A 12,287-nucleotide genomic window follows, 5' to 3' on the forward strand; every position below is an offset into this window, starting at 1 on the left:
TTTTAAAACAGAAAGTAAGTTTCTCTTATTTTGTTTTATTATAATTAATATAATTTTTATTTTTCAAAATAGTAAATTATTGAAAAAGTGTTGTGAGAAGTTCTTTTTTTTTTTTAAATATATTAGTTTAAAATAGAACAAAAATAATAAAAAAAAATTGTCTTATTAAACCATAAAATGTTAATTTGGATAGATTGTAAAATTAAAATATTCTATAATTGAAAGCCAAGAAAATTACAAAATGATCTTCAAGCAACTTTATTTCATTTCTAGTTTTTTTATTGCACTTGAGAAGTTAAATTGTAATTGAAATTGAGTATAATTCGAGATAATAACTAGATTTAACATGTTTTTTTAAACATGTAATTACACATAATTATATAATTAGAAATAATTGAAGTACCCTAATTACACTCTAAATACTATGAATACTAACTATCTTGTCAAACACGATAATAAAAATTCATATGTAATTATTACATAACATCCAAACACACTTTATATTTAGTGGCGAACCTAGGTATAGCTAATAGGTGGCCCTGCCCCCCTAATATTTTTGTTCTCAGCAACAAAATATACACATTCAATAAATTATATATAAATCATCACTAATGTGGCCCCATATATACTAATTGACCCCTCTTATGTTAGAAAGTTGGTTCCGCCACTGTTTGTATTTTCAAAGATTATAATTACTAGACCGTATAGTCCAAACACGCTCTTAATGATCTTCAAGCAAATTGGAAAATGATTTTTTTGAGATGATAATAAGAAAAAAGATGTTATAAAGAATTTAATTAAAAAAATATCGAGAATAAGATATAGAGTACGTGAAGAATAAAGCAAAACGAAAAGAATTTAGAATAAGTGAGGAAAAAGGAAAAATAATGTAGACATATGTGGAGAACAAAAATAAATAAGTAAGCTATTTTATTATTTATTAGGAACAAACATTTGAATTAACTTGTTAAATCATAATTTTATTTTGGAAACCAAAAAATATTATAAAAACAATACAGTAAGATGGGGAGACGTTATCGGTTATCCCCGTTTCTATGAAACTAATCTTTGAACTGCTTTGCTTTAGCTTCTTCTCATTTGTCTACACACATTTTCTTTCTTCTTTTCCTTTTTCAGCTTACAAGCATCTACAAGTAACTGCTTCTTATTAATAGTTTACATTTCACAACTTGCTCTGAGGCGATGGATCAGAAGTTGCAAGATCTGCGTACATGTCCGAAATGGCTTTCGCAAAATATTCCTTTGCTTGAGGTCTCTTGACCTAACCAAGTTGGGAGAATAAAGTTAGAATATTGGATTAACTGATGGCATTTTCGTCACCAGCATTTTGAAAATGAACACTTGCCTTGAATGTTGGGGTGAGCAAACCATTCTCCAACGTAAATGGTTCGTGTACAAGTGTCACGGCTTTTGCAAACTCGAAACCTCTTAGCTGCATCAAAAGAATTGAATTTAGAAAAAATAAAAGGTGGAAAAAAAGGAATGAGCAATCAAGTCTTGGATCCAATGACATGCCTGAGCTTCTCTTCCAATAGCATCCATATCGGCCAAGACAGCAGCCTTTGCTCTTGGATCATTGCATAGTTGCTGTAAATTTTCAAACTGCATTCACACAACCAAAGAACCATAAACAAGATCAGATGAGTTTTTTTTTTGGGGGGTTAATGACGATGCTCATGTAAGGTTAAGACACCATTATGCACACCTTAATGCCTTGTGAAGTAGCCCATTCTTGTAATACATCTGGGTCCACGGAGACAACTGCTACCAGAGACGAATTTAAGCTGTCACCTGCCAAGACCAAAAATAAAGCACTTAACACTTACGCTGTAGAGAGCTTGAGGAAAGAGAAGGAATATTGTATAGATGGCATTTAACTTACCATACACAAAGCATTGGGCAACGAATTTGCACTTTGCATACACGTTCTCAATTTTTTCTGGAGCAATATACTCTCCCTGTGCCAGCTTGAAAATATTCTTCTTCCTAAAATGGTAAACAACATTATAAGAGGTGCAATGCTTGTAACGAAGCTGTAAAGATTTCTTCTTTTTAAAAAAAAATAAAAAATAAAAAATGCTTGAATCAGAACCCCTGAAATCATAATGGGATTCGCATCACATTGCTTCTGAATGGAATAGATTATCTGTAAATATTGTATAAACATGACATACTAGAAAAGGTCTGTAGGCAAACTTGAGCCTATGTTCAAAACTCAGATGTATAAAAAAACTTTATTTTACTTTCAAGGGTGATAGAGTAGTGCTTTAGAAAGATGTTGGGGTTTTCCAAAAAAAAAAAAAAAATCCTCAAATGTCATAGAAAGTCGTTTAAAGCCATTGTCAAATGGCAACGGTTCCCACAAGTTTGCATTGAAACACATTATCCAGATGTTCAATTTTTCACATTTTTTAAATCTAACTCCCCAGATAGTGAATTACATCAGGGACCAAATAATTAACAGGCTGATTCTCCATTTGGGAGTTATATGTAGTTGACTATCGATAGTTTCAGGAACAAGTATAACATTTTTACTATTTTAAATTTGGTCAAAACAATCAATTCATCGGGAGCACAAATCACTGAAGATTGCAAGATCTCACCTATCAATAATTTTCAGACGACCTCCTGAAAACCACAATCCAATGTCTCCAGTATGAAGCCACCCATCTTCATCAATAACTTCTCTCCTGTCCACAGAACTAACCTTGTCAGACAAGTTCAACAGTTAATATATTACAAAGAATGAAAAAAAAACAAGCAACATCATTACGTCTGCACTTCATCTTTGTGATAGCCACGAAAAACAATCGGACCCCTGACACAGATTTCACCTCGAGGATAAGGCTCGTCTGCAGTTGTGTAGTTCATTTCTGGAACATCGACAAGCTTAATTTCTGAAATAGAAAGACGCAAGAAGACTTAGTGAAAAAAAAGGTTTCAAAGCATCATTGATAGTTCAACATTATGTAAATTCAATTACATCCTCTATGTTGGTGGCTGAGATAAATCCAATTACATCATTGATAGTTCAACATTGTGTAGTTCTAGTTCTCGTTCTCAGAGAGCGAGAGAGAGAGAGAGAGAGAGAGAGAGAGAGAGAGTACAAAATGATGACTGTGAGTTCAAAGAGTCTGCACAAACAACTTGCCAATTGACAACTCATATCATAAATTTGGTGCAAGATTCCAAATGCGTCAACTAAATTTGTTATAGGCATGTCTGTGTAACTTCTTTAGCTTAACTCACCACAAGCTGGATTAGGAGAACCAACATGTCCAGATAGACTGTCACCCTCATCCATAGAACTTATAACACAAGAAGTTTCTGTCATTCCATATCCTTCAGCTACTCGACCACCAAAGCATCTGTGAAGATACGTTTAAGGGAAAAAATGGAAAAGATACATAAAACCAAATTGAAGAAAACTCACACAAAGGAGACAAAAGGAGATAACTCACATTTTTAGAAAGTCCATGACATCAGGAGACAAAGGAGAGGCTCCAGATACCATGAAACGCACTCGTCCTCCGAGCCTATCTTTTATCTTATTGAATACCAATCTGTCCCACATAGGAGACGGATTTTTTCCTGAAACATTCCAATGCCCAATCATCATACAAGGCAAAAGAAATCCACAATCCAGAGTGTGGGCAAACTAAGATTTAAGATTAGCAAAACTTAAACATATAAGAACGCTAGTAACATTTATTACAAATGTTTAGTATAAAATGTTGATTACACAAAAAAATACTGAGCCCTACATGTAAATGACATTGCATCAGAGGAAAAGAGATTATATAATGCAAAGATGTTTCAGAGAAAAAGTTGACTGCAAGCTCTAGTGCTGCAGAATATAGCTTAGATCAGTTTACCATTCAATAAAGCTTGCCTCTTTGCATTATAGGCAGCATTGAACAGCTTTTCCTTCAGTGTGCCAGATGTCTTTACAGCATTTGTTATGCTGCAAAACCACATAACTATTTTTAATGAAAATATTATTTGCATTGACTGTATAATTGCATTTACATTAAAAATTGACGTTTTTACCCTGCATAAATTCTATTATACAGCCTAGGAACACTGCAAAAGATAGTAGGTCGCAGAGCAGCCATATCATCCATTAATTTCATGTTGTCCTGCATATGATGGTTCAAAGAAAGAGGTTTCAATGTTGCCTCTAAAAGGAAAAAAGAAACATTAAAGGAAACAAATTCTTGAAATTGACTAAAAGATTGCAAATGATTTAATAAATATTTAATGCAAAGATAACCATCTATAATACTTCTGTTGAATACACACACACACAGAGTAGCAAAACAATTATAGTTCAGAATACCAACTCAGTAACAACAGAATCACATTACGAAAAATCGTCCAGAAAATTCAGGGACAAGAAACAAGAGGGAAAAAAAATGCCACAGTTCTAAGATAAGAGAATTAAATGAGAATCATACCCCCTGATAGAATCCAACAGCAACTCCAAAATATGCCGTCATAATCTGGTTAACCCGCTCATAGATGTGTGCCAAAGGAAGATAAGAAATATAACTGACAATAGAATATGGTTTCAGCGAAGAGACAGACAAAAGCAATTACACAAAACATGATTTAGAATAACTCAAAGAGATACGAAATATGTATTAATACTAACACATCTGAGGGGTAAAATTTGACAGCAATACTTGCACCGGCAACATTCGCAATCAAATTCTCATGAGTCAATACAGCTCCCTGGAAATAGTTCATGTAAGGGGGAATTTGATTACAAAAGCACACTGGTTAGATTCAAGAATTTAAGTCAAAGTACCTTATAACCCCCAACTTTTGTTAATAGTTGTAATTTTTTCTCCAACATTTTAAATTTAGACTAAGCAGACCAAATTTACAGATGTACTGTCAGTTGGCCATAATTGTATTTCTACATGTTATGTCGATTTGCTCTAATTTGACTACGACATTAGAAAACATAACTTTTACCAGTCAAATCTCAAGACTTACTAAATAGAAAGGAAGGAAGAATATAAATTCCCTATGTTCTGAGATTTGCATATACATAAACATGTGATTCTTAGCTATTAAAATTGAGAGTGATCAAAAACGATTCTCAATTAAGATGATAAAAGTATCCAAGAGTTATTGCAACTCAAAATACATAGTTAGAGGTTTTTTTTTTACACTAGCTGAGGATTTTAATGAGCATAAATGATGAGTACCATTGAAGATCTATGTATGTAAGCAAAGCATAAATATGATAAAGAAAAATCTAGAGAGTTTGTTTTATGGTTGCTGAAAATTTGCAGTACATTATTTGGTTCACTTTATTACTAATTTGAATTTGGTTGGTTTCTTAATGAAAGATTTAATCGTGTATTTTGTTTTCTCTGGACTACAAGTCGCTTAGTATTTTTTTTAGAAGTGTGGCCTGTTTTACTTATTTCTACAAAAAATTAAGGCATGTTAGCTAAACCATTTCATTAGAAAAAGTAAGGTATTTTTCTTATTTCTTATTTCATTTTTTTTTTAAAAAGGATAAGCCATACATTAGAAAAATTTAGGGTGTATACAACTAATGTCAACAAAAGTTGTGGGGCCAAAGGGTACTTTGTCTAAATATTCATGGCATCATCCAAATAGACAGCAGAAAGCCAAATAAATAAATAAATAACTTTTAGTCCTACCTTTGGGGTCCCAGTTGTGCCACTAGTGTAGCAAATGGTTGCTACATCATCAGGCTTTGGGGGGCAAAAAGGCTGAGGGTTACTGCGGCCCTAAAACGAAAATATAGATAAAAAAACAAACAATTCAATTGATTATTAAAAGAACTTTTAAGAACATCTTCACTGAATCAAAGAGAATCAAATTACCTGACTAAGCAACTTTGAATATGATATAACCTGAACCCCGGTTGATGAGGGGAGGGATGGAATTTGATCATCTATTCCTCCAACAACCTTTACAAAAGAAACGGCAAAGGAAGATCGTAAAACAAGCTGCTTGATCAACATCAGGTTAACAGTACAATTAAAATAAGTACATGAGAAATGTATCATACCACAACTAGGCGCACAGATGGAATATCTGACAAGAAGCTCAATATCTGTAAATACCACAAAAAGCCATGTCATACAAGCTTGAGAACCATTATCAAACGTGTGAAATGTAAAAGAAGGTAAAATTTTGAATTAAAACCGTTTTTTGTTTCTTGTTTCAAGCTAACAAGATTATGATAAAAGTTTATTATGTCTTTCTCCCAAAAACCTTGTGACAATCTTATAGTAACAGTCTAAATCTTGTGCTAGTCTGTTCCTAATGCACCGAGGTCGAGATGCAATATCGTCATTTAACTTCTTTAAATTATGACCACTGCACTCATATAAACTACTAACCGTTATAAACATGACTTCACAAAGATTTGTGTGACTAACAAATCTATTGAAGGAAATATTACATATTTACATAATTCTTATTATACCCAGCATGAAAATTAGTGGCAGGATGGTGCTACACTGCACCCCGAGAAAAAGTACTTTGACTCACACTATTTAATGTTTGAGGCACACAAAATATAGCTTGAACAGCGGCATGATTTACTATGTACTTCACAGCATCAGGCCCTGAAAATAAATAAAATAAAATTGTAAATATATTGGCTAGACCAATCTATAAAAATTCACCAAGTACTAAAACACCAGAGACAAACCAAGAGTATCGTATAAAGGAACTGATATGTAAGAATATGCGGAACACGCATGATCAACAATAAGCCACTCAGGTCTGTTGATAAAGTACAACCCAATGCTTGACCCCTGTATTTAAAGAAATGTAAGACAAAAAATCATATATATATATATAATACCAACAATAATCAGACAGCATGGAGAGCATTGATATTAGAACCAAGTATCCTAACATATGTAAATGCTGATGGAGGAAAATAAAAATCAGCAAATAGACAAAGCAGAAGTAAAGATAGGGAACCCAGAATAGAATCTTATTAGATGTTCATGAAAATGCACATACTCACAAAGGTAAAGTTCCATGATTATATGTCAATAATATATACTTAATAAAATTAACCTTTGAAATCCCATGATATACTAGGCCAGAACCTGTTGCTGACCGAGCAGTGCCGGTTTCTCCATATGTCATCCATTTGTACCTTGAATGATGAAAAGAGAATGAAAATGGATAAGGAGATACGAATAAAACTTCAGAATTAATTTTATATATAAGAAGAAACTTACTCTCCAATGGTTCCATCAACCCGAATCCGTGTTCCCAGATACTTGTAATCTCGGAAAGTATCAACTGAGTGCCTGGATTCAAAAGTTTGAAAGTACCATTCGGCTAAATTAGTAGTTGATTGGATATCGACACATAAAAGCAACATTTCTTCACAAAGAAATTGAGGATACTCACACAAAATTGTCATGTAGTGTACCAATTTCTGGATGATCTTGAAATCTACTGACAAGCTTCAAAGGTGAACGAGCTGATCTAAACCAAGAAAAAAAAATTGACAAAAAATGAGCAATTTCCAATACAGTCATGGGGCTTTTTAACTATGGCAAAGGGAGCAACAGCGAGATAGGCCAACCTGTATACATTCCACTTTCCTGTCTGCAATTTTTCTGGAAGAACAACACTGTAGCCTTGTTCTGTGAGAAATGAAAACCAACATTGATGATTACTAAAATTAAAATTACATAACAAACTGAGTGCCTCTCACCCCGTCACGCATATCAAATCAAAGAAACTGAACATCAATTCGAACATATTTCTAGACAATGCAATCAAGTAACAAATGAACTTAAACAATTGTTATACAATAAAGCAATAGCTTCTCCAACTTCAAAACCCAATTTCAGATATGCAAATTTTTCCCAAAAAAATAATCTCAAGCAACCATCTTCAGTAACTGCTCTAAAACAAGGGCATAATTTTCTGGATGTAGGCCAATGTCAGTGAAACTTTTTTTTTGTTCTTAAGTCGATCAAGTTCCAAACAAAATCTAGTTTTGAAATTCAAGAATCCCCAATAGGGCCGCTTGAGAGGGAAAGACTGGTTTTACATTTGATTACCAATAAAACGATAATGGTGGTCTACTACGTGATACAAAAGTCGAACAAAACAAAATCTGAGGAATAAGTCTATTAAAAAATCTATGCCAAGAGTTTTGATATATAGTGACTTGAAGCATTGGGTACCCACATAAAGCACCATATGGCACATGTAATAAGAATGGAGCAAACGCTTAAAAGTGAATTATCCCATATTCCAGAATATTATGAAAAAGTATGCGGATTGAGGAAAAAAAACTCTACAATTCATCAAAAGTTACAAAATTAAATGCAGCCCTACCATTTCTTTACATGATTACATCACAAATAATAATAGGAAAAAGAAAAAAGTTCAATTTCACACTGGTCAAATTAACAAAATCGCAATTTTGTTTCTTTAATATACTTTTTTTCCATTAGAAAAATAAAAAGGTCTTAATCTTATCTTTACACATATGAATAATCGAAAATGACAACATTACAAGCAATTTTTTTACTTAATCATGTTAAAAAGTATAATCGAAGGCGTAAACGATCGTGATTGGTGAAAAGAAAAGGCGACAGGCAATAGTAGAGGCAAAATCGGTGTATGGTATGGGTTCTAGATTCCCTACCATATGAACAGTAACACCAAAGCTCCTTTATAAGCCGAAAACATATGCGATCAAAACAATATAAAGACAAAAAATAAAAATAACTAACCTATCATGTAAAAAGCACACTTACATAAATATACGTACCGGAAACAAACTCGCCGGAGGTAGCGTTAAGCCGGAGAAGAGAGGAAGAATCTCCGGCGGCAATTAAATGACCGGTAATCGCATTAGCACGTCGCTGAGGCGCCGACGAATCCATAGAAGATGTGTTAGGTGTGGTTACAGTGACGAATGTGATCAAATCTGAATCTGTTTGTTTCGAGGGAAAATGGAAGAGAAAAATATTGATAAGAGAAGAAATATGAGATTGAGATTAGGAGGGGGCACGCAATCCAACGCTAAACGGCTGAAGCAGAAAATGACGTGGTTTTATTTATTTTCACTTGAAGGAAAAAAAAAACATTACACGAAACCGAGACAAAGACATTATAAATATTATTTTAGGTGCGACTCATTTCATTCGGTGTCATGATTTGGTGCATATTTCCCATTCTTATCAAAAATATATCTGTAAGGTTATTACTTATTTATATAAAATTTGGACAAAGATATAAAAATAGACAAAAGACGTAAAATAATTTATTTTCCTTTATTTTTTGGAATTTTAATTTCATTTGAATACAAACTCTTGGATTTTGTTTAGACTCTATATGAAAAAAGTTTATGATAATTTTTTATTGTCCTAAATTCAAGTATTTATTTCACATTACTGTTAGAAGTTAGAGAAATGAAATCATGCAATATAGATACTTGTTTTTGGTTTTTTAGTTTAAAACCAATTGGTTGTTTTTGTAAAGGTGTTTGGTAGTAGTCGGTTCTTTTCAGCCCTTTTCATATTAAATAAATTGTAAAAGTCCAACTTTAATTTAATAACACTATTTTATCATCACTGGTCTCATTAGGCAGATAATTTAATAGATTTGATTATAGTTTGGTTATAAATGACTTTCTCAGGTTTTTTGTAACGGTATATTCTTGGAGAGTAAAATAATATGAACAATATGTTGCCAAAAAAGCTTTCGCGGGTTAGACTCCAAGGTCTTTTGCTTTGTTTATGTTCGTTAGGAGATAAAGATTCTATTTTTATCTTCAAAACTATTTATTTTTTTATTTTTAATAAAAAATGCATTTCCAACCAAACTTCAACTTCATATGAAAGAAAATACTATTTACATTTAATAATAAAGACATTATTATTCATTTAAAGTCAAAATTAAATATCTAAATTAGCATTGATAATTTTCTTTAAATACAAATATATTCTCATATATATTATTATAAGTTTTAATTATTTATTTTTGTTATTTTAATTATATTTCATTTATAAAATTTAAATTTATGTTATAGTAATAATTAAAATAAAAATATATACAACACAAAAATAAATAATAAAAAAACCAATAACATTATCAAATTTAAAATTACATAAATTTAAATTACTAAAGTAAATCAACAACAATTAAAAAAAACTAACAACAACAATAAAAAAAAAATTGTTACTAAAGTTTATTGATGATTAAAAATAATAAAAGTAGAATATTGAAAATCAATATTTATTTATTAATTAAATTATTTATTGATGATTAAAAAGAATAAAAGTAGATTATTCTATTTTAAAGTAATATTTAAAATGGTAATTGGAGATGAAATAAGAATTTGAAGTGAAAAATATGATAAAATAAAAATAAAGTTGAGATTGGAAATTACCAATAGCTTTAAAAAGCAAAAGCTATGTCTTAGTCACCAAACAAAAAGGCAAAAGCTATGTCTACATTGGTAATTTTAGTCAAATATGATACAATAATTTGAATATTACTTTGGATATTTACCGACATAAACTTAATTAAAATATACTATAAATTAGAAAGCAATAAAAAAATCAACAAACTCCATCATTCAAAAAAAAAAAATTGTCAAACATAGTATTTTAAAAGAAGAAAAGACATTTTTCAAAGGACTTATTTTTGCCGTAGGTCCTCAAACTATACACGTTTTGACAAATTGGTCCCTCAAGTTTTTTTTTTGGCAAATTGGTCCTCAAACTGTGATTTTCTTGGCACAGTTAGTCCCCCACCGTTAAGTCACCATTTTTTGTTAGTTTAGGGACCAATTTGCAACAAAAAAAATTTTGGGGACCAACTTGCCCAAATAAGTCATGACCTAATCTTTTAGGGATAAGTTGAAAACTAGCCAGTTTAATGAGTTCTTACCTAAAATTACCTTCTAAATTTTTTTAGTTTATTTCTACCTATTTTTATCACAGGCAATTCCAAAAATACCCTTCACCACATGGTTCTCTTCTAAAAACAATATCCACAGATTATAGGGGTATAATAGGTATATTGATTGAAATAGTGGGTATTATACTAAAACTTAAAAATTGTAAATAAAAAAGAAATGACTTACCTAAAAGTGGCTACTCGATCTAATTTCTACAATCTTTTACATAATGGGTTTTGTTGTAGTTATGGTTGTTAGAGTTAATGCCCTAAAAGCATGTAAATACATTTTATTAATTTAAATAAAAATACAATTTTATTATATTTGAATGTTATAATTAATGTTTGAATTAATTCTATAATAATATCAAGAAAATTCTTTATTCATTCATGAGAATATGATTTTGTAATAGTACGAAAGAATCAAGATCATATATAATAAATAAAATAGTTAGTAACATATTAAAATAATGAATTTTTAATGAATAATTACTAGTGCAGTTTACTTAGCATATGGGATACAAGTGATCTAGATTCGAATTATTGATGTGGATAAACATCTTAGTAAATGTGGTGTATGTAATAGAGATTATATATAACAGGACTGATGAGAATTAATTATATGTATAAACTTGTCGTTTGACATAAAGATTTAATTCTTATCATAATAGATGATCATTTGTAGATTAGCCTAAATCATGAGTATTCATGAACTCTTGTTTGTGTTTACTAGATCTTTTGATCCACTCGTTAATGTTTCTTAGTATAATGAGGCTAATGACTTTTGTTTTGGAGATTCAATATCATGAATGGCTGAGAACATGATTTACAATAATGGAATCTATACTTCCCTAACAAATTGAATATTTGTTCCCTTGAGGGTTAATTCTGGAACTGGATAGTTATTGAGCTCAAGTCTATAATATGATTATAGATTAATTATTCGCTAGTGAATTAATGGTACTTAAGAGTTAAGAGATAATTCGAAGGGTAAAACAGTAATCTTGACCATCTATAATTAACGAACAAATAAATGGAGGTCAAAACTATATTTATTGATTATATCAATGGACTACAAGAGAAAACTCTGTAAAATATAATTCTACAAATAATTATAGTGTAATTCCATATTTATAGTGGAGTAATCATGGAATTAATAAATAAGATTATTAGATTAAATAGTTTAATTAATAATCTGGTTTATTGGAGCTTCGTCTTATAGATCCATAGTCCCCAAATCACATCTGTCTTACACTATCAAGGGTATAAATGTCAAAAGAAATATTTGTAGAGAGAATGACTTAATTGCAAAGGAATTAATTTTCCAG

At 31.0% G+C, this 12,287-nt stretch overlaps 1 protein-coding gene across 2 annotated transcripts; it reads right to left on the reverse strand.

Annotated features, from left to right (window-relative positions):
• Positions 1-913: 913 nt before the first annotated feature.
• On the reverse strand, positions 914-9,150 carry LOC133819215 (long chain acyl-CoA synthetase 6, peroxisomal-like). 2 transcript variants are annotated; one of them, XM_062252404.1, is made up of 23 exons: positions 8,811-9,150; positions 7,622-7,682; positions 7,444-7,516; positions 7,269-7,340; positions 7,102-7,183; positions 6,725-6,830; positions 6,562-6,638; positions 6,077-6,121; positions 5,889-5,975; positions 5,703-5,792; positions 4,676-4,755; positions 4,479-4,572; positions 4,072-4,160; positions 3,897-3,985; positions 3,483-3,612; positions 3,271-3,389; positions 2,795-2,918; positions 2,625-2,711; positions 1,904-2,007; positions 1,727-1,812; positions 1,537-1,623; positions 1,367-1,453; positions 914-1,282 (listed from the first exon to the last, which is right to left on the reverse strand). In XM_062252404.1, the coding sequence occupies exons 1-23, from the start codon at positions 8,937-8,939 to the stop codon at positions 1,184-1,186; spliced, it is 2,097 nt and encodes a 698-aa protein (XP_062108388.1). In that variant the 5' UTR covers positions 8,940-9,150; the 3' UTR covers positions 914-1,183. The 2 variants fall into 2 exon arrangements, with proteins under 2 accessions (XP_062108388.1, XP_062108389.1); XM_062252405.1 differs by having other exon boundaries at positions 7,444-7,521; positions 8,825-9,146.
• Between the last annotated feature and the right edge of the window lie 3,137 nt (positions 9,151-12,287).

This window comes from Humulus lupulus, chromosome 2 (assembly GCF_963169125.1).
Source record: "Humulus lupulus chromosome 2, drHumLupu1.1, whole genome shotgun sequence".
In the NCBI taxonomy this organism is placed as follows: Eukaryota; Viridiplantae; Streptophyta; class Magnoliopsida; order Rosales; family Cannabaceae; genus Humulus; species Humulus lupulus.

Coding starts and splice junctions, on each gene's coding strand:
- LOC133819215 (XM_062252404.1), bottom strand. CDS start 8,939: ATGGATTCGTCGGCGCCTCAGCGACGTGCTAATGCGATTACCGGTCAT. Junction 7,683..8,810: donor TTTCCGGTACGTATATTTAT/GTAAGTGTGCTT, acceptor CATTTCTCACAG/AACAAGGCTACAGTGTTGTT. Junction 7,517..7,621: donor GGAAAGTGGAATGTATACAG/GTTGGCCTATCT, acceptor GGTTTAGATCAG/CTCGTTCACCTTTGAAGCTT.